This window comes from Drosophila kikkawai, chromosome 3L, assembly GCF_030179895.1.
Source record: "Drosophila kikkawai strain 14028-0561.14 chromosome 3L, DkikHiC1v2, whole genome shotgun sequence".
NCBI classification, from domain to species: Eukaryota; Metazoa; Arthropoda; class Insecta; order Diptera; family Drosophilidae; genus Drosophila; species Drosophila kikkawai.
This window is the reverse complement of record NC_091730.1, coordinates 16,255,134-16,277,230: the sequence shown is the minus strand read 5'-3', so window position 1 is coordinate 16,277,230 and position 22,097 is coordinate 16,255,134. Positions and strand designations below refer to the sequence as shown.

Below are 22,097 nucleotides of genomic sequence, written 5' to 3'. Positions count from 1 at the left end.
AGTTTTAAATATTTAGAAAAAACAATTTTTAATTTACAAAAATTGTAAAACATCCGAAAAAAATGTTTAAAATTCAGAAAAAAAACTTAAAAATTTAGATTTTTCCCCAAACGATCCCAAATAAATGCCGCCTTCACCAAACAATTGCACATTGAATTCACCATCTTATATTGATTCATATTTGTGTGTTCCATCAATTACATTTACATATTTAAATTGTATTTATAAATATTTTAATTATTTACGCATTCTGCAGGCTTTCATATAGCCCGGAGCCAAGATCCGATCACCGTCCTCTACTGCCATCCGGTTGAGATCTGTCCAGCCATCTGCTCGCTCCTCCAGCTTCATCTCTGACAATCCTAAAATTATATAAAATATAAAATTAAGCCCCAAGGATATACAACTGCAGCGTGCCAAAGTTACCTTTTTTTCTTATTTTTTACTTAGTTTAATTAATTTAAAACATAAGTGTATACAAACTTCGGTTTCCCAAAGTCAGATTCCTCGGCTGTTTTTTAAAGTTTGAAGTTGTGTTGTCATCGCGTGTTGGCTAAACATTCTTAAAGTGTTTGCTGTTGTTGCAAGTTGCTAGTTGCTGGTTGCAAGTTGCCAATGTTGTTAGTTCTTGGTGGCTTGTGTTGCCAGTTGCCCGTTGCGCTGGCCGTTGGTATTGCACTTTGGGCTTATCTTATTGGCGAGGCCACAGCGACGACAAGGAAGTCATTAGCAAAAGGTTAGCCAACGAACTGACCCCTTTCTATGCTCCTCCCCAGGGGATCCTTTTTTTTCTCTAAACAAAACGCCAGACTCTTAAGAACTTTTTGTAATATTAAAAAAGTTTGCCCACAGAAAATCGAAGAAAAACTGATTAAAATAAATCGCAAGTTTCATTTTATATTTTTTGTTGAACTTAAACTTTGACTCAATTTCGATAATATATTGATTTTGGCCTCGCTCTCTCCCTTTATATATATATTTGATTCTAGGAGAAATATATATATAAGCTCGTGTCCGGCTGAAAGCAAAAGTTTTGCTCCAAAAACGAAGAACAAAGTTCAAATGCAAAATGCAGTATTGAAATCAAAAGGCAAAAGCCATCCAAAAGTTTGCAGTAGAAAGCAAGTCGAAAGGCACTAGAAAAAATATATATAAATATTTATTTATAGAGAAAATTATTAGAATAGCATTTATTTTATAGTTTACTTTTTATTTAAGAAAATAATCCAAATTTTCTTTTGAAAAAAATTGATACAAGCTACTTAAAGAAAACGCTTAGCAATATTATTTTAAAAATATATTTCTTATATTTTTGGTTCAAGCTAGATTTTAAATGACTCTTTTCTGAAATATAACTATTTCTTTTATTTTTAATAATATTATAAACTTTTATTTCAAGTGCCTGGATAAAAGCACGGAAGGAAGCGAAATGAAATTTCTTCGGGAGTGAAGTGATATGCTCTGGCAGCAGCAACAACAAAGCCGAAAGTGAATGAAAGCCGGCGAAATAAATGAAAATGCAAAGCGGGAAGAAAGTTTAAAGTTTTGTAATAAGTGCAGCCAAAGGCCAGGACAGGGGCGGTGTTTCTGCGGAGGGGGCGTGGCGGAAGCACATCAGCTGCGACAGCTGCAAAGCCGCAACGCAATGGCTGAAACTTTGCCCTCTTCGCTGAGTAAATGAGTAGAAGTTTTAACAGAAAAGGGTAGATATTGTTGTTGATCCAAGAACAGAGCTTCATAATCCCCAGTGTAATATCAAATACTTTACGTTGTTATAATAATAATAATTAGAATACAAAAAAGTATGTAGAATTCTTGCTTAGATAATGTGTATGTCTTTTAATAAAGGAATTATAATTGTTTGTAACTATTAAAATACAGTGTGGACAATAATGTAATAAATAATATGTATCAAGTTTACATAAGAATAAATTTCTTTAGAGCTAAGTGTTCGTCCTACCTTTCCTCAATTGCATTGATTGTGAAAGATTGTAGCCACAAATATTCTTATCAAGCAACCGGAAATGTTGGTTTTAATAACTTAATAAAAATTGTATATAAACCGTTCTTTGTATTTCCTCTAAAAAGCCAAAGGCGTAGCCAGATTTCGGAGAAGGGGGGCACCTTCTAGATATACCCTTAAAAATATATCTTAAATATTTTTATCCAAAGGCAATTTCCCTTTTCCGAATATTTCCTAAATTATAGCAATTTTAAACATTTGCAAATATATAAACATTTCTGACGACTCCTCTGAACCGATGAGCTCAGTTTTTATAATAGTGATAAAGCTTTTTATAAAGTGTTTTAACCTTCGATTCCAACAAGTTTCCTAGCCAGTATCAAAATATCAGTTGAAGCGAACAGATTGTCGAACTCTCAAAAATGGAAACAACACCCTGGTGAATCCCAAAAATATATTAACGAAATTCAAATAATAGCTAATTTTCTGTTTTATTTTTTGCAGGACAAAAAAAGGAGCCGACCTACTGAAATCAGGCCTATTTTCCGATATTTGCATTCGTGTGGAGAACACCTGTTTCAAGTGTCACAAGATAATCCTAGCCTGCGCCTCGGAGTTCTTTGAGAAATTGTTTCAAAAGGATGGATTGGAGACAGGAAATGTGGTTTTGGAGGGCACAACGCCAGAAGTTTTTGAAATATTTCTTAATTACATTTACACCATGGACAAGGAATTTTTGAAAAGCGTAGAACTGGATCATTTGTTATCTCTCATGAAATGTGCTAATATGTGGCTTGCAGCTGAAGTGGAAAATGTTTGCCCGGAAATAATTGTTGAAACTTGTGTTATTAGTGGAATAAACGAAAAAAGATTGATTCAGATTTATGAAGTATCCTATCAGGTGAATAATGAGTCCCTAATGAATTGGATAATTTCGGTAAGTGCCTTTTATTACCAACCAAAAAAAAAAAACTCTTAAATAAAATAACTCATCCTACAGATTTTGAAAAAGGATGACGCTATGGACCTTCAGGAATCCGCCAAACTGGGCATCGACTGCTTTATGGAATATTTTCAGCACACAAGTGAAATGGAAGAATCCAAGCGCTTTGGCCTTTTGGAGATGTGGATGCATCAAAATTGTTTAGAAGATGAGGGGTTTGTTTTTTCGTTGCGTGAGAATAGCAAAGCCAAAAACAAAAATGAAAAATCTTTTCCGGCATTCGAGAAAATTTCTCTTATGCTGAGTAGCATTGACTTTGAGAAAATGACTCTGAAAGAATTTCATAATGGACCTGGGAGATCGATTTTCATTTCTGACACAGATAAAGTTGACACAATATATGGAATTGCCAAAAAAGTAATTGATAGCAGTTTTACGGCTCTATGAAGAAAGCTTTTTGAATAAAAATATTATATATTAGTATATAATTTAGTTGCTAGCGAACTTTTTCGTTCAAATTAAAGATATAAACCTATTTTTGTCAGAAGAGACTTGAAAGTTGATTAAACATTTTCGGCAGCGTCCTTTCAACTCCCGCACACAAACGTAGATGCATACGTAACTCACCTTAATCAAGCGGCAATTGTTGCAGTTTCTCCCCCTGATTTCCACCTCCCTCACCGCCCAGGCAATGCAATTCAATCCGCCGGCCTGCCCACAATAGTTAACAGCATTGTTACACTTTTAAACGGTATTTTTCAACAAGGTATTTGGGTAGCTCTGTGGTAATATAGCCAGAATATAAGGTAGATTTTTTGGATTTATCTTCAGCTATGATTAACATATATATTTTAATATTAAAATATAATAAATCTTAGAATATTAAATATATTTAGGATATTTATAAAAATAACAAGAAATTTCCATTTGTATCATCAAAAATCAAATACATATTTTTAATACATAAAAACTTCTGAAATCGGGGAAAAACTTAGTAGAATTTGGTGTTCAACCGAAAATTTCTTTGCTATTTTTTAATAACCCAGGTATTTTTGAGTCGTTATCAGCAGTCTTCTTTCTCGTTAAGTTTGAATATGCGGCAATAGGTAAAAGCAAAAAAAAAACCGAAAACAAAAACCAGAAACTGAACCCCAAAAGCACTATATGTATATACATATATATATATATGTGGAAGTACCGGAGCCACCAGCCACCGCCGATGGACGCCTCCTGGTCGGGACCACTGCGGTTCATTAGCGGCTCCAAATGCGATTTTGCTCTCGATGCAGAGTCGCCCCTGTGGAGGAGGGAGTTGACTCGAACTAGAACACATGAGCACGTAATTTAGTAGCCGCTTTAGCGCTTTTGTGTGAAAATCACAACGGCAGCGGCAACATGGTCCCAAAAACTCCAGTCACAAAAACCGGAGATGCCGGAAACTAACTTATTTTAGTAAGAAAATATATTTAAATATTTTAAAATATATTAAAAGATTTTTGGGTTCGATTTTAATTATATAAAAAATATTCATAATTTGTATTAATGATTAATTTTATTTTTAATCACCGAAAAAGCTAGAAAAAAGTTTTCTTAAATTTAATAAAATATATTAAACACAATATTTTTCTTAAAAATTAAACAATTTATTATAAATATATAAATACATAAATTAAATATATTTCTTACTAATTTCTTTGGCATCGCTGACCCACCACTCTCTGCACGACCTCTGCACCCCCGCCCCGGCGTTGTTTATGGCCATGTGCCACATCGGGATCACATTCGGGCCACTTTTGTGTGTAGGTCCGGTTTGTGCCGTTAATTCCTTTTTATAAATAGCCAGCGATACAATGCCCCAAAACCCGCCTCCCTCAGCCATCAGTCGCAGCGAAAAACTAATTTTATTTGCTATTTTTGCTAGTTGCTGCAAAGCCTGGACTTGGATTAAGACCGGCCTTTTTTTGTTGTATCTCCAGCTTGAGAGATGGCAGAGGCCAAGTTCAGACAGTTTCATATATAAATTACTTACTGCAGGATGGCAACGAGGAAAACCTTTCGGAAAAAGGACTAAAACAAGATGAATGTTTATATTTAATGAAATTCAAAAAGTAACTGAATATGTAATCGATATTAATATCGATCATATTCATCGATATTAATCATATACAAGGCCAATTTATGAACAATAAATAAAAAAAACAATAAAATTATGTCCTAATTTTTTAATATTATAGCAATACGGCATTTTAATATGATTATATTTGGCTTACTTTTCAAGTTAATCACATTATATTACTTATTCCTAAATAATTAATTAAATATAATTGCAGTTCTATCAATTTTTTTTTAAATAAAACCAATTCCATCGATGACGTTCGCCCAGTTGCGATTATTATTGAACCCCAAAAAGACAACCACTCATGCGATAGGAAATTTCTATTAAATCAAACCAATCAGACCACTTCAAGGCATCGCTGATAACTCTGGAAAACCAAAATAAAAACCAGCTGCTCTTCGTTCTCCTCGAAAAATTATTGATTAATGACAATCATATAATAACGTAAAAATACAAAAAACACACAACCGTTTCCGATTTAATCAGGCTTTGCTGATAGTTTCACGAGTCAGTTTAGTGAAGCTTGGCCAAAAGGGCCGCCAGGGTCTTCTTGGGATCGAAATCAGCATCGCTGGCCACAGAGATATCGGGGATCAGATCGGCATCGGCACTGACTTGGGGCTCAGCTCCAGAAACCTTGAACAACTGGGGCAGAGACTTCAGACCAGGAATGAGCTTCTTAGGGGTCTCATCAGCATCGGAGGCCACAGAGATGTCAGGAATCAGGTCGGCATCGGCTGGAACCTCCACAGGCTCAGCTCCAGAAACCTTGACCAGCTGAGGCAGAGCCTTCAGGCCAGGAATGAGCATCTTGGGGGTCTCATCAGCATCGGAGGCCACAGAGATATCAGGGATCAGATCGGCATCGGCACTGACTTGAGGCTCGGCTCCGGAAACCTTGGCCAACTGGGGAAAAGTCTTTAGACCAGGAATGAGCTTCTTGGGGGTCTCATCAGCATCGGAGGCCACAGAGATATCAGGGATCAGGTCGGCATCGGCACTGACTTGGGGCTTAGCTACAGAAACCTCATCCGCATCGGAGGCCACCGAAATGTCAGGGATCAGATCAGCATCAACGCTGGGGATACCTCCGGCAACCTGGGCCAGCAGGGGCTTCTTCAGGGCAAAGGAGCCACGCTTGGGGGTCTCATCAGCATCGGTGGCCACCGAGATGTCTGGAATCAGGCCAGCATCCTCCAGCATAGACATATCAGGGATCACAAACAACTTGGGAGCGACGGCCTTGGCAATGGGAGCAGCCTTGAGCCAGGCAGCGCGCCTAATGGGAGTGTTATCGGCATCGGTGGCCACCGACATATCGGGCAAAATGCCAGCATCGGCCTGGACGGACATATCGGGGACATTGATGGCATCGGCCAGGACGGACATGTCCGGGTTCATATGCTGGAGCATGGCCTGCATCTTTCTGGCAATTTCTAAAAGGTAAATGAATAAAATTAAATATTTAATTTGTTGCTTAATTAATATAAAATTTTTTAATATTGACTGATTTTATTTCACATCATAAAACCAGGTTTATAAATTATTATTTTTTTACTTGCAAAAAATATACACAAATTTGTTGAATCACTTTCTTTGTGGCTATTAACTTTGATAGCTCAATAATAAATTCCTTTGAATTGTTCGTGGTCATTAGTCACTGTTCTGGGCTTTGTTTTCTTTTGTTTCAATCCCCTAAAATATCTGGCCTTACCTTCCATATGAGGCAAATGCTGGTGAGCTGGCTGAATCTCGTAGGTCACAAAGTGCCTGGGCTGGGGCACATACCCTCCGCTGACCAGCGGAAGGATGAGCAGGGCGCAAATGGCAAAGTATTTCATTGTTGATCGTCTAAAAATCGACTGAGCCACGCTGCCACTTGAGTTGAGGTTTTATAGTGGCCTTATCGGCGCGCTGACTCCCTTATTTATGGCCCCGATCGGGCAGACCTCTCCAGATTAGATTTCCCAGTCCCATAGCGTGCGAAAAGAGCAAGAGATTGGTGAGACGATGCCTTGTAAATCTTGGCCGGTGGTTCACCCAAAACGGGAAGTAATGGAACCCAATAACGTGTCCGAGAATGATAAGTGGATTATGGATTTATTGATTTGCATTTTTTTAGAATAGAAAATATATATCTACAATATCCTAGTTTGAAAATTACTTTTCTCTTTCTATTTTAAAATTTTCAATATATTTTTTAATTTTGTAAATATTTACTGATAACATAAAATAATAACAATATCTTTTAGTTATTATATTTGTTGTACACTATCTATGTTTGGGTATATATCTTATCTACTGTCTATCGATGACGTGGTGGCAAGGTATTAAATCCACGTATATACTTTGGATCCATGATTCATTTGCAAAATTGCATCAGCAAATGAAGATTTAAATCCATTTTTTCTGTAAAATCTCAACCCACGTAACCTTTTTAATAAACCAACCACCATTAAACCATTTTATCTTTATTTTTACAACGTTTATTTATGAAAAGAAAAAAATAAAACTGATATATATTCGATTTCTAATTACATCAATTGGTTAATATACTAGTAATATTTGTTGTATTATTTTTTAAAATATTTTCTTTTGTCCATTTTAGTAAAATGAAATGTTTTTACAAATTTGAAACTTATTTATCTGGTAATACGTGAAAAATAAGGCTTAGCTTTCGCAGCAAACGATGTGGTTGTGAAAATATTTTAGAGCTTAAAAATAATTTATCTTAAGACTACATTTGAAGGGTAACTAGTAACTCTTTGTCTGGGTTTTTTGTTCTCATCAAGATTCGTCGTAGAAGTTTAACTTGTATTTTCGATGGCAGCCTACATGCCCAAGATATCGTCGTGGTCATCCATGTGATCCACCGGCTCTCGCTTGAGACTGGCCAGCGAGAAGTCATCCGCTGCAATGGTGGCTGCCGTCATCGAGGAATACCTTGGGTTGGTCTTCTGGACCTGGGGCTGTTGTTGTTGTTGTTGGGGTTTATTGACCGGCTTCTCGACCAGGAGCGAGTTCTTGGCATTGGCCACCACCAAGCTGCGCTTAAGTGCCATGGACTGAGGCGTTCCTTCACCGGCTGCCGGCGATGCCGAGGAGGTGGAGGATGCCGAGGAAGCCGGTGAGGCGGCTGACGTAGGTTTGGGCTGCACAAAATCCTTAAAGGCGGCTCCCTGGACATTGGTTATTTGCGGTGTTTTCTGGGGTGTCAAAACCACTCCGCCGGTGGGCGAGAGTTGCTGCTTCTGGGCGCCAGGACTAGGCCCAGCGGGTCTCCTCACCAGCAAGCTATTGCCCTGCGGCGTAACTATCTGTTGGACCCCAGGTCCGCCGGAATAGCGAGGACGCTGTGTGGGTGGCACCATCGGCTGGGCAGCTCCCATGAGACGACGTTTCAGTGCATTCGCCTCCATCGGTGTCAGGTTGGTATTTAGGGAGCTGGGATAGCCGAGAGTCTGGCTGATGGGTATGGAGTTGGTGATCTGATTGTTGCATGTGGAATACCGGCGGGCCATGGCACGCGCCTTTAGCGACGGTCCAGCCCTGACAGCTGTCACGTTGCCCGATGATCCAAAGAGGCTGTTCATCGTTGATCCCTGTGGTCTCACCGCGGCCACAACAGTGGCACCCTTGGGACTAGCTGGCGGTACATTAGTGGAGCTCACCATGCTGCGGTCACTGTCCACGCTGTCCTTGCGCAGATCCTCCAGCGAAGCACTGATTTTACCATTCGGTTTGCCATTCGTCGACTGCAGAAAGCGGTACATCTTTTTCTCGCCTCCTCCCGGAGCAGCTGCACTGTTGGGGGTACTCTCCGCCCCGGGACTTGGCTTGTAGACCCTCTGGACCAAATGACGTGGAATGCTTAGTGTTTGGAGTCCTCGCGGGCTATCCGAGCTGGGCACTGCAGCATAGGAAAATCCCTCCTTCAGCGGCGGCGCCTGACTTGACGGCTTAGCCTGCGGCAGCGGCTGTCCACGTGCGGACACCTTGGCCGCACTTACCAGGCTCACCAACTCCCTAATTAGACGAAGTTCTGGTGATGTGACGTGCTCAAAGCCCGACGGTGTGTTTATATTGAAGTGCTGCAGTTCGCCGGCCTCTGGGAAATCGGTGGCATCGTCGAAAGTCTCCATCAACGCCTGGAAAACCTTCTTCTTGAAATGCATCTTCTGGCGAGGGTTCATCTCCTTCATCTGTGGCTTTATCATATCCAGGAAATGCTCATCGGAGAAGATATCCGGGCTATCGGTTTGGGTTGTCCGTTCGCATCGCTTGAGCAGGCTGGGTGTCTTGGTTGCCACCGAATTTGTTGAAGCTACGTTGGTGCTGGTGGTGGCCACACCAGAGAGGCTACTCTTTGAGATGCCGGGGCTAGAATCAGTGCTGGAGATGGGACTGTAGTTCCTTACACTTAAGTTCTCCAGCGGTTTAACAATGGTGGCGGTGGTGGCTGTGGGGTTGGGCACCCTTTTGGTTAGATTTCCTGGTGTGTTGGTGGCGGGATTACTGGCCTTATGGGCCATGTTGGTGCCAGGAGTGACGGTGGGACTGCTGGGCTTATTGATGGGCAACACTTTGGGGGTACTCGGTGACGGCTTTCTAATTGGTCGGCCCACCAAACGGTGCATCACCTTGGGCGGCCTGCCTCTTTTTGGCGGAGTATCATGCCCGGACGTTATCATGCCCGGACGGCTGCTGCCGGTAGTGGTAAGACGTCTCATTACCGGTGGCCTTTGCGACTGGCTTGGAGTCAAACCCTGCCTGTTGGCACCTTGTTTTCCTTCACCTGAAGGCATTTCAGGTCGGGAGAACAAGCCATCTTTGAGAGGCACTGATGAGGGTTTCACCTGAACACTCTTAGTGCCCCCTGGTCTGGGCACTGGTGTCAACTTAACGGGCGATGTAGAGCTCCTCATACTCTGCGCTGCAGCCATAGTCATGACCTTTGTGCGCTGAAAGCGCGTGACCCTCGGCACTTGAGTGGGCTTCTTGAGGGGAACGGTCTTGATCCGGCGAAGGCGACGACTGGGAGACTGCGCACTGTCTCTTCTGCTTAAGGTTTTTGCGGCGGTTTCGTCAATGCTCTCTTCCATACTGTCTTCCAGGGGATCCCCCTGATTTAAATCATCAGCTTCCGCCTCCGGAGCTTCACCACTTGAGAGCGTGGAGTTCTTTTTGCCAATAATCAGCAAATGAGGCTCCTTGTTTTGTTTGATAAAAAACTCGGACTGGCTAGCCGGTGAATCTTCGGTATTCTCCGATGAATCCTTTTCCTTCTCCTGCATCAGTTCTTCTTCTTCTCCGAATTCAAAGTCATCCAGCTGCTCTAGATGCTCCTCTTCTATGGGCTCGTCACCTTCCTGGTCGGACTGCAGAAAACTATCCTCTTCGAGACTTTTCTGCGGTTCCTCCACTTCATCCAGCTCCTTTTCTACGGATTTTTCCTGAGCGCTCTTTTTGATGGGCTTTTCCTGCTTTGGTTTTTCCTTAGGTTTATCGTTTTCCGAGTCCTTAGTTGAAGGATCCTCTTCCCCGAGAAGTTGAGCCACCAACGATTCTTCATTGACTGACTTATCGTCCCGTGCGGCGTCTCCTTTTAGGGAAGCGGTTGTATTGTCCCTGCTCTCGCTGTCCCTGTTGCTGTCCCTATCCCTCTCTGATCCGCTGCGTTCCTCGTCGGCCAAGTTCAGGTGGGGGTCCAAAAAGCTGAAATCGTCCGCCAAGGAATAGGGGAAGCGGCGCTGTCCGAGTCGTCGCCGGCTAGCGTCTGCGTTCAACCAACGGGTGTAATCGTTTCGCAACTGACGCCAGCGTCGCTTGCACTTTTCCACTGCAACGGAACGAAGGAGGGAAATAGTTAGAGGAGACAGGTAAAAAATTAAATTAAATCCTGCTGCATCAGGTAGCAATTAATGCACCGCAGCTGTCATTTTTCACCCCCTGATTGGGCTGGAAAAGTTACCAAAAATCCCAGGCAAGCATCTTAAATCCCAAATTCTTGATCTTATTTGTGACCTGCAAGGGACAAGGCTTGACAATCAGCAGTGATTTCAAAAAGCTACGTACCTAAGTTCCAATTCTATATTTCTTAAACAGAAAATTCATTTTTATTTTATTTTCAATTAGATGTTTGTATCTGCAAACGATGTCTATCTTCACATAATTTAAAACCACAAATTTAATTTAATTAATTATTTTAATTAAAATAGTTTGCACAATAGGATTAATTTATATGGATTTCTTAATGAATTATTTAATTATTAAATATTTATAATTATAAATAATTAATTAATTTATAATTATTTAAATATTTCCCTTTTTTATTTTTGGCCTGAATGGTAAAAAACTAAATTTGAACTAAAACTTATTTTAATACTTTAACACCGTCGTAGAGAAAAACTAGTATACTCTCATAAAAAAACGCAACACAACAAAACATTTTAGAGAAAACATTCAAAGTGCGGACAAAACTTAAAATTAGAAATTGAAGAATATATATATTTTTTTACTAAGGTATTTTAGAGATTTTTTGTTAAGAAAAAAATAAATAAATAAATAAAAACCGAACCTGGTTTTAATAATAATAAATAATTAAATTAAGGTATTTTTAAGATTTTTTCTTAAGAAACAAAAATAAATAAATAACAACAGAACCTGGTTTTAATAACAATTAATAATTTAAAATAATAATAAAAATTATTATTAACATCTTGCAGCAAAAATTCCAAAAATATACTAGCTCCAGGATCCATCGATAACATGAAGTTAAAAAAATATACTGAGCAAAAATGTCTAACCAACACTTAAGTACATATGTATATACATACATACATACATCCATATGCATGTACATTATGTAAATGTCAGAAGATCACAAATGGAAATATGACAAATAAATTGCACAGACAACATTCTGACATCAAACTAAATCAGTGAAGGACTACGCAAACCAAAGTAACTACAAATTAGTTTGATGGCACAGTTATTTTCAGTATTTTCAGGAATTTTTCTATTTATTGTTTTACATCAGAGAACTGCCAAAAATTTCAATCACAGACAAAGGTTAAAATCACATTTGTCAATAAAGATGCTTCTCACTCGCATTTCTTTATAACTTAAACAAAAATAACACTCACAGTTAGAAGACTCACAGTTAAATATTTTTGACAGAACTAAAAAACGTGACTTCGTTGGACGACAGGAAAAAGGAAAAGAAATATTCCAGGGAGGGATCACCGATGACACGTTGACAGAGTTGCATTTGCATGGTTTTAAATAAATATATCGATAGGAGACCATAAAACAAATGGTGCTTCTGGTAATATTGTTTTCAGAGGTTTGACTTATTCTATTTGGTGGTTATAGATTTTAGTAAATTAACGCTTTAACCGTTTTGTATTATTAAACTAACTTTTTTAAATTAAAATAATAGAGCTGTCAGATCTTCAATGGCAATACTATCGATGTCTACACATCTACAATAAAAGCAGTTTCTGCATCATCACTAAATATCAGCACTAGCATCGATAAACATACACGTTTGTTCATCCCTTGCTGCAAATAACGGCTTAAGTGGCTCAGAGTTAGCATAAAGTTATACTATAAATGTATATATAACTAAATATAAATATTAAAAATATTATGAAATATAAATTTGTATAACGTGATGACTACAAAAAAACTTTTTTTGATTGAAAAATAAATAAGAGTATAAGTAATTTAAATTTGTGTATGAACAAGAGTGAATAAAAATCATCAACGTATTAAAACTATTAAAGCAAATATAATAAAGCAAATTAATTTAAAAATTAAAAAGGATGCTAACTTCGGCCAGTCCAAGATTAAAAAGCTTAAAGTTTTTTGTTGGCTCATGGGACCGAATTGGAAATTAAAAATTCAGTTAATTTACATTGAACAACTTTTTTAATAGTCTTTTTTTTATTGACAAAGCAGAAAAATAAATTTTAAATGTATTAATTTTATACTGCTTTTTAAACTAATCAAATATATCGAAAATCACTCATTCATTGCATTGCAAACTTTCGACTGAAAGGGTATAATACAGGTAATTTTTTATGTCAACTAAATTTAAAATAACTGAATATAAAATAAAATGTACAAAATTGTTAATGTCAAATTTATATAAAAATTTTATATTTAAATATTGAATATTTACAATTTTAAAACACAATACAAATATAATTCTGTAAATTTGGCATTTCGTAACTATCAGTTGTTTTTAATATTAAATTTACGTACCCAGTAAATATTTTAAAAGGTTTTTTTATATATTTATTTGTTTGAGTTCAATAATATTTGTTGCAAATAATGTAAATTTAAAATTATGTGTTTTATTGAATATTATTCATTTTTTTTATACCTCTAATCGGTTTTCAAGCTTTCAGTCTTTAAATCAATTAATATAATATTTCTAGCTAAACATAAATTATTTATTTCCTTTTAATAATCCAATAATAATTATTGGTAAATAGAGCGTGCTTTAAAGGTGTCAATTACTGTCAATTAACAATATTAAATGACTCCTAATTACCTTCCCCAAACACTACAGCTTGTCCCCAATATATGGCCGGTTTGCATTTGTGAGTTATAAGCCAAAGGGCAACCGCATTCAACAGGAGATTCGCTATTTTCGAATTAATCGATGGCAGCTGCTTATGTTTGCCATCACAGACACTCATAAAGAGCGGCGGAGCTGCCAACTCGCGCGCTCCATCGGTATGCGAAAACCGATAACGGCCGATAAGTGTGCACGTTTTGCCGCTGCACAACACTGCCCCCATTGCTACGCAACACCGTCGCCCCATCTCGCTTACTCACCCGACCCTCCAACCTCCGAGGCTACCAAGTCCCAGGAATTCTCGCTGGGCAAGCGCTTCCTGTAGTTTTCGTCGTTGCGATCGTACAGCACGGGGTGCTTCACCACCGCCTGCAGCAGCTGCCTGTTTTCCTTGGTCGCACCGCTCATCACTGTTCACCGTCCTTGCGTTTCAATCGACAGAAACTGGCTAGAATCGAGCTGCAATCACTAGCACAAACGCAACGTAAAATCGCAACAACACGCGCGCAGCAGCCGAAACAAAACACCGAATGGCAGCAAACACTGCCAAACGCGAGCTAACACACACACACACACAAGAGAGAGCCAGGGAGTGAAAGAGCGCACGGTTGCAGGCCAGTCGACGAGTCGATACGAGGGTTGCAAAAAACAAAATACCAGGGAAGGTCAGGAACAGCTCACTAATTTTAGCTTCACAGGTTGGGCACACGATTTTTATACATAAACACCATTACTACTCAGTTTTTTCATTTTATAAAAAGCTAGTGCAATTTTTTTTACAAAAACATTGGATTATTTTAATTTTTTAATGACAGATTTACTTATTTTTATTGTTTATCAAAATCTTTATCCTTTTAAAAAGAGCTAATTATTAATTTTTAATTTATTTTTTATTTTCAATTCTATTACCGAAAATTTTTTATTGTATTTTGTCAGCTAATTAAATTTTTTTTTTTTAATTTATAGGGCTGGCAAAACGTTAGTAGTTTCTTCACTGATCGAACCACCTTGCCAGCCTAAAAAATGCAACATTTGCTTAGATTTGAGTCTGGCAGCGCTGTCGCTCTCTTTGAAAGCAGCTTATGTTTGTGTGTGTGCCAGTGGCGTGGCATGAACTCTCGCTCTCTTTGGGGGTTGCATGCCGAACGTAAACACAAACCCTGTTGTTATTTCGCGTCCACTCACCACGCCTCTGTACTTGTCCGAATTAAAAGTCTTTTATTTTGCCGGCAAAATTGTTTTGTTTCTCGTAACAGCTGTTTAAATGAAAGCTAAGCTATCTAGTGTCCCTTTGGCGACTGACATTTCTATCGCATTGTCACAAAAATATTGCAGCAGCAATATAATATTTGTATTCCGGAGCAAAATAATCAACTGAATTGCAAATAGCTAACTACCGCAGCAACTGAACGGTAGTTAATTGCAAATTACTTCGTAGAAACAGTGTCACAAATTAAATATAACTATTATTAACTGAATTCAGGTAAATATTAGAGCGTAGCCGTAAAATAACTGTTGCAGCGCGACGCCTTGATGCGCCAAACAGCTGTCGGCGGCACAGGCGACATGTGTTTCGGAGTCGTTTTGGACGTCTAGCACAGCATCGCCTGTATAATATAATAATAATAAAATGAAAAAAAAAATTTTGTTTTAATTAATCTTTAGTGAATATTTTGGAGTTTAATTAAACTTAAATGATTTTAAATTAAATTCGATCAAAATTTAATTTTTTTATAAATGCAGGAAATACAAATTTTACAAAAATATAATAACTTGAACATTTATTTATTTTAGTTTATTCTTCATATCAATAAAATGAATACGCGCAAAAAAACCAAAAGTTATGCCCAACCGCCGAAAGCATTCACCGCCAACGCAAATATCTGTCGTTTGGTTTCTCAATATCCGTGCCTTTATGACCGATTAGACGCCAATTATTTAAAGGCTACGGTTGTGCAAAATGTGTGGGAAAAGATTGGAAAGCAAATGAACATGAGGGGTAAGTTAGGATTTATAGACTATATTTTTAAAAAATGTACCCCATATCCTTAAATTTTTAAACGACATTTTAAACAGTTAAAAATTATAAGTACACATAAATACTCATTCTATGCTTTATTGCTGTTTAGGCTTATTTTATAATTTTATTCATTTTTATTAATTAATTCATTAATTTTCTATTATTATTTTTATCTTCAGCTAAAACCTGTCAGCAACGCTGGTGCAATCTGCGCACCAGCTATGCTCGTTCCATTAGAAAGCCTTCCGGAGCATCTACATACTATCTGAACAAAGAGTTGCAGTTTCTTCGGAATTACATAACACCCGGTGTTCCCGTTCCTCCAAAAGGTCGACGGACTAGGGTCAGTAGTCAGGAGGAACAGCAGGACCAAACTGATGAGAACCAGAAGCCTTTATTAAGGCATGCGCAGAGTCGCAACACAAACGGACCCGAAGATGCCGACACTTCTTCCGAGGAGGATTCTGAAAATTGCATGGCTGGGAAGAGATTGCCTTTGTCCAAGAACAACAAAGAGAATGTCCAGGTGAGAGCTTACTATATCTTAAATATATATAAATCTTAAAATATTTTGTAGAACCATTTCACATACACATAAAAACGATTTTAATAATTATTAATATTTCTTTATCTATAGCCAAATTTTGATGCAGCATTCCTGCAAGGTCTGCTTCCCGAAATCGAGCGAATGAACTTTAATCAGAAGCTGCATTTCAAGCGTCGCGTTTACGATTTGCTGGGTGAGATATTCGCCCCCGAGATGGCCACATCATACGTCCGCTCGCAAGTGGCCAATGAAATCGTATCGGTTTCCTCCTCGCCTGTAAAGCTGGAGCCCTAGCCACAGGAACATTCATAAAGTCGACCGTTTTTTGAACTTATGCTCAGTACAAAAATAATAATAATTTTAATAACAAATGCTAATATTAATAAAAATGTGATAGCTAATAAATTAGCTAATAGCTGATAACTTGTTACTAAGTTAATAAACAAAATGTCATAAAATGAAGTTGTTCTGAATAAATACCGCAAATACAAACCTGACAAATTTTGTTATTTAAATTGAAAACATCTTTTCCAGATTTCAGTGATATAAGTTCATATTGTTTATTTTAGCAAATACTTTTGTATACGTAATTATTGTTTTTGTTGGTCTTTAAATAATATAATAAATTTTTAAAATAATATACATGTATAACGTTCCCGTATAATTTATGGCATAAAATATAATTGTTTCGTTTTTTTTTTTTTTCGTTATGTATTTTGTGGATTAATAAGTTTTGTATAAGGAAATAGGCGCTGCCACAAAGGACCGGCTTTAATTAAATTTTTTATGTTTAAATACGTAAATTAGTGTCGATTAGTTATATTTACAATCATCGATCTGTTATATAGGGCATCAAAACGTTGTAAAAGTTTAAACAATTGCACTTTAAATTAAAATATCTCATAAAATTAGGCATACAATTAAGGGTTTCGTTTAAATGCAAAAAACAAATCGCTCGCAGCATCCATTCCATCGGATTGGCAAGACCCCCAACAAGGTTAGACCGATTGCGGGGTAACCAAACTAATTAGCTTAAATCTAACAAAAATTGTGGCGCATTCTTCCCCTTCTTCGTTGGCATTATTTCTTCTTTTTTTTATAATTTACGACCAAATCTCTTCTAGGCGAAGCTAATCTTGACCGGTCCCAGCGGCAATTGCTTCATGTAGTTCCAGGCATCCACGCGCGTCATTCGCGCTGTCGAGGCACCGTTGATGCTCAGGATTTCGTCGCCATTACGCACCTGGTTGGTCTTCTGGGCGGCGCCACCTGGTTATAGAAGCAAAAGCATTAATTAATTTCTTCGGGGGGAGACAGCATGACAAATGACTCGCTTACCCATGAACACCTTTTTGATAATAAGGGGACGATTTCCCAAGGGCGAATCAAAGCCTCCCTCAATGGAGAAGCCCAGACCACAGCTGTCCTTGACAATCTCCACACAACGCGCTCCAGCTCCATTGGCCGCCGCATCCTCCGCTGAAGAAGAAAAGGGGATATTATTTTTAGAACTTTCAAGGTAAATCTTAAATCATATATATAAATATTTATTTTTAAATAATTTAAAATATTTATTCAAAGTTTATAAGCCATCAAATTTTGTATTATAATTGTAAAAATTTATAGCATACTTTTGGACAGAATTGAAATGAATTTCATAAGCCATAATTTTATGCGGTTTAAATTATCGAGGAATTTATCCGCCATCATTTTATCTATATATATTATCCTTCATTTCAACTTACCTTGTGCCCGAATCTCCGCCGCAATGGCATTCCTTGCCTCCGCCGCTCGTTCCAGCAGCTCACTTGTGCTCAGCTTGGCGGCATCGCCGCGGGACAACTGCCTTCTGGCTCGGATTCCCGCAATGGTGGCCTCCGCATCCTCGTCGTGCAAGCTAGCCGGCTGCTGTGGACTCACTGATCCAGTGCTGGGTGTGGTGGCCACTGGCGAACCGCCCGCCTCATTGGACACTATGTCCAGGTCCAAGTCCAGAGATCGGGAGGCCTTGTGATAGTTCCTCTTGCGCTCATAATCCAGCTCCGTGGGCTTCTCATTGAGCGAGCTGAGCGAACCGAGGGAAGAGCGTTTTTTGGTAAGAGACTTTACCACCAGGGACTCGGAGCGGGTAACCACCAGCACCACCTCGGGTCGGGGGGTCTAGACAAGGGAGAGATTTTTTAAATTAATCTTTAAGTTGAGTTATAATTGGGTTTTGAAATTTACCTTTAGCACACTGATGGACTCGCGATGCGTCAATCCCCGCATGCTCATTCCGTTGACGGCCAGGATGCGATCGCCCTTCTTGAGACGGCCATCCTTGGCCGCTGGAGTGTTGCTCAGGATCTTGTGGATCTGTAATAGAATTACAAGAAATAAATAAAGGTAACTCAAGATCTTAAATCCCACAACTCACCGTGATTTCCTTAGCCTCATAATCGGAACCTCCGGCCAGAGTAATGCCAATGCTGCTCTCCGGATTATCCCGCTGCAGGACAATGATGAACGCCTCAGGGGTCTTCAGGGGCGGATCGGCCTCCTCCACAATCTGCTGGACATCCTGGGCGGTGATCAGGCTCTGGTTGCTGCCCAAAGAGGAGAAGCTACCGAACTCGGTGGCCGTTTCCTGGGTGGTGCTCACATTTTGAGTGGTGGAGCTCACGCCCGAGGAACTGGAGGCCAGGGAGTCCAGCGACGAGAAGCGCTCATGATGCGGCTTCGGAGCTATCTTATGGATCACTGGCGAGTGGTTTTGGCTCTGAGCCTGAGCTTGGGCCGCACTTCGCTCGAACTTCTCGCGCAGCTCGGCGGTGGTCTGCTGCTTCAGGGGTTCCCGCTTTGGAGAGGGCAGTGCCATGGGTACCAGCGGCTTGACCATTGGCTCCACCTTGACCTTGGCCTGCTGCTGCTGGACGGGATCACCCTTGAAGCTGGCCTTGCGCTCCTCATCGATGAACATGGCACTGATCTTAGCCGGCGTATCGGATCGCCGGCTGCTGTCGTCCGTATCCGAGGTCAGCTCCACGTAGGCAGCCACATTGATCAGCTTATCGACCACCAGTTGCTGCTTGCCCATTTGGATCTGCTGCTGCTGCAGTTTGTAGCTGGAAATGGGCTTCATTCGGCGGTTGGCCAAAGAGCAGGCCTCACCATCGGTGCTGTCGTTGTCCTCCTCCTGTCCCCGGCTCTTGGCACTGCGACACTTGGCCGAGGCCAGTATGCTCTTCCGGCTGGAGAGCACCACGGAGTCACCGCCATTGCCGCTCACCTGACTCTTAAGCACTCGCCTGGTCAGGTCCACGGCCGGGGTACTGCCCAGCGAACTGCAGCTGGCCTGGGAACCAGCCGAGGAGCCCGACGTCAGGGTCGAGGTGTTGGAGCTGGCTATTGAAGTGTTCGTCTCGGAGCTAAGGGTTCGGGTCAGGGCAAACTTCTCCGGCGGCGTGGCCACACGGGCTGTGTTGGAGAACACAGAGTCCGTATCGCTTTCCTGATCCAGAGGCGGCGGTGGTGGCGGCATCATCATGGTCCTCGGGTGGAGCGGCGTCAGGGAGGTCCTTGGCGGCTTGGCCGGCGGCTGGGAGAGCTGCTGCTCCAGGGCAGGTCTCCTCTGATTGGAAAAGATGCTGCGGTAGCTGCTGCCGGACACATTACCAGCTCCTAGTTGGCTGCTCCTGGCGGTTGTGGTGCTGCGATGGCTCTCTCCCAGACCACTGTCCGTGCTATCCTCGCCACTGGCCGCCTTCACCTGGCTTTTGATCTCGGGTAAGTCAAGAATGGGCTCCAGCAACTGGGGTCTCTCGGGTATGACCAGACCCCGTAGCTTGGATAGACTCCTTCTTCGCTGCTCTAGGATATTGGTTATGGCCGCCTTGCGATTGGCCGCCTCACCACCTTCGCCGGAAAAGCTGATCCTTCGCTCTACGCCCGCGGAATAGGATCCGCCGTGACTCCTCCTGGGCAGGGAGGCGTAGCTCTGTGAAACCGGGGACGAGGCCGTATTCAGGGAATACATAGAGTCGGCCACATGCAACTGAGGCAGCTGCTTGGCCAACTGATATTGTCGCTGGACATCGTTCAGATTCTCCACGCTCATGGCGCGGGTCTTGAGCGACGGAGCTGCCGGGGATGAGCAGCTGTCCAGCAGATTCTCACTGCTGCGGTTCATCGGCTTTCGGGAGAAGGAGGAGGAAGAGGAGTTGCTTATAGGGGCTGTGGCCGGAGCCGGTGGTATGGCATCCAGCTCGTTGTTGGACGAGAACATGGCGATCTTGTCCCGCACCGACTTCTCCGACTTCTCATCCTTCCGCCAATCACTAGGCTTCCTCGGTGCCCCGCCACTCAGGGATCTCTGGTAGTCGCGGGTCAAGCTAGGAGCTGGCTCCACATTTATCACCAAATCCTGACGGTACACCTTCCGGGGAACTGTGGGCGGCGGCCCTGTTTTGGGCAGTGGCGGTGCCGCAGAGGAGCTTTCATCTTTGCCATTCTGGATCTCATAGCCCAGTTCAGTGCTGGTCACCTTCAGGGGATGGCTGCTGTGCATGATCAGGGGCTCGCTAAAGTTGGGCGGAAACTCATGGCCGTCGGGCGGCAGGCGAGAATAGGTCGGTGGCGAGGCGTAGCTCAGGTAATCCTGCACCAGCAATTGCTTTGTGGTCGTCGCCTGGTGCAGGTGATGTGTGGCTGTCGTCGTTGTGATTCCTGTAACTGTGCTGCTGCTGATGTTGCTGCTCAGCAGCTCCATTTTGCTGGGATTTACAGATGCAGCCGGCGGCTTGGTGGGTGTTACCAGCTCGGAGGATGTCTTCTTGCCGCTGCTGCTGCTGCTGCTGGTGATCAAGGTTACTGATGGGATGCTGCTGCTGTTGGCACTGAGGTTGCCAATGCTGCTGTGGTGGCTACTAAGGGTTCCAAGATCTGTAAGGGTTGGAGGAGAGACAAGAGAAAGGAAAAGGATACGGTTAGTCAAACGGAAAACACAGGGATTCACAAAGGGAAACATAACAAGGGATATTGGGAAGTTTTTAAGGGATTCAAGGGATTCATATAATTTATAATATATTTTAAATATATATAATATATATTTTAGTTTTAGATTTAATATATTAATCCAAGAAAATTACGGAAAAACACATGTTAGGCACAATAAGACTTTAAAACTTGGCTTTAGGAAAAGGTAAACATAATCTGATTATATGTAATAGGAATTGGAGTAACAAGCTGTTGGATAATCACAAGATAACACCACAAAAATAGAGAGAAAAAGAAAAGAAAGATATATATAATATGTATTAAAAATCTATATTCAAAAAACAATTTTCACTACGAAACACCAACAAAAAATCATTTAAATAATGGTCAATTAGTTTTCGGGGGAGAGCTTTCCTCTCTGTTACAAAACCCCAAATAATTATCCATCCATCCATCCGAACTTTCGCTCCCAGCAAGCCCCCAAATAGTTGTCATTATGCGATAACCGGAGACGAGAGCGAAACAAAAGCGAATCTTACGGATGCGATGCCACCGACTATCCCAGCAATTAAAAACCGCAACAATAACAAGAAGAAAAATTCGTTTAACTCTTGTGGTTGACACAAAAACGTTTCTACAAAAATCGCACACAAAAAAACTAAACGAAAGGAAAGAGAAGGTCGGTCCAAAGATTTAGGCAAACAAATTATATGCTAAAGAAAACAAAACTAGAAAATGAAAACAAAACAAAGAGGTTTCCCCCTTAAAAAAGCGAAAGCAGGAGAAAGAATGGTCCGGCTACTCCCTCAAGCGGAGAGTTGACAAAAACCTTTATGCAAAAAATTTAACTAAATTCTGCTACCTCTTTTCTTACGTTTTTTATTAGTTTTTTGAGGTCACTCGGGGGAGTTTCGATGGCTAATTTCTATTTGGTTAATTTATGGTTT

General features: G+C 40.7%; 5 protein-coding genes across 10 annotated transcripts in view; 2 read left to right on the top strand and 3 right to left on the bottom strand.

Moving 5' to 3' along the window:
- Nucleotides 1–2,348: 2,348 nt before the first annotated feature.
- LOC108075134 (kelch-like protein 41a) lies at nt 2,349–4,346 on the top strand. The gene is made up of 3 exons (XM_017167417.3): nt 2,349–2,402; nt 2,468–2,900; nt 2,964–4,346. Exons 1-3 carry the CDS (start codon nt 2,386–2,388, stop codon nt 3,351–3,353), a joined length of 840 nt encoding a protein of 279 aa, XP_017022906.1. The 5' UTR covers nt 2,349–2,385; the 3' UTR covers nt 3,354–4,346.
- A 1,073-nt stretch (nt 4,347–5,419) lies between these two features.
- Nucleotides 5,420–6,900, bottom strand: LOC108075074 (uncharacterized). Its single transcript, XM_017167356.3, has 2 exons — nt 6,737–6,900; nt 5,420–6,458 (listed from the first exon to the last, which is right to left on the bottom strand). The coding sequence occupies exons 1-2, from the start codon at nt 6,861–6,863 to the stop codon at nt 5,536–5,538; spliced, it is 1,050 nt and encodes a 349-aa protein (XP_017022845.1). The 5' UTR covers nt 6,864–6,900; the 3' UTR covers nt 5,420–5,535.
- Nucleotides 6,901–7,502: 602 nt separating this feature from the next.
- Nucleotides 7,503–14,899, bottom strand: stwl (stonewall). Of its 2 annotated transcripts, XM_017167433.3 has the most exons (3): nt 14,795–14,899; nt 13,870–14,077; nt 7,505–10,861 (listed from the first exon to the last, which is right to left on the bottom strand). In XM_017167433.3, exons 2-3 carry the CDS (start codon nt 14,015–14,017, stop codon nt 7,854–7,856), a joined length of 3,156 nt encoding a protein of 1,051 aa, XP_017022922.1. In that variant the 5' UTR covers nt 14,018–14,077; nt 14,795–14,899; the 3' UTR covers nt 7,505–7,853. The 2 variants fall into 2 exon arrangements, with proteins under 2 accessions (XP_017022923.1, XP_017022922.1); XM_017167434.3 differs by lacking the exons at nt 13,870–14,077; nt 14,795–14,899 and adding an exon at nt 12,183–12,415 and having other exon boundaries at nt 7,503–10,861.
- Nucleotides 14,900–14,952: 53 nt separating this feature from the next.
- On the top strand, nt 14,953–16,599 carry LOC108075152 (uncharacterized). Its single transcript, XM_017167437.3, has 4 exons — nt 14,953–15,092; nt 15,404–15,608; nt 15,809–16,155; nt 16,267–16,599. Exons 2-4 carry the CDS (start codon nt 15,425–15,427, stop codon nt 16,468–16,470), a joined length of 735 nt encoding a protein of 244 aa, XP_017022926.1. The 5' UTR covers nt 14,953–15,092; nt 15,404–15,424; the 3' UTR covers nt 16,471–16,599.
- Nucleotides 16,600–16,711: 112 nt separating this feature from the next.
- bbg (big bang) overlaps nt 16,712–22,097 on the bottom strand; it is a 126,287-nt gene continuing 120,901 nt past the window's right edge. For all 5 annotated transcript variants that reach the window (XM_017167428.3, XM_017167429.3, XM_070285948.1 and 2 more), the window contains 5 exons: nt 18,593–21,096; nt 18,403–18,531; nt 17,922–18,336; nt 17,515–17,655; nt 16,712–17,445 (listed from right to left, as the gene is read on the bottom strand). In XM_017167428.3, coding sequence (XP_017022917.1) covers nt 17,297–17,445; nt 17,515–17,655; nt 17,922–18,336; nt 18,403–18,531; nt 18,593–21,096 — 3,338 coding nt within the window. In that variant the 3' untranslated portion in view covers nt 16,712–17,296. The remainder of the gene's footprint in view (nt 17,446–17,514; nt 17,656–17,921; nt 18,337–18,402; nt 18,532–18,592; nt 21,097–22,097) is intronic.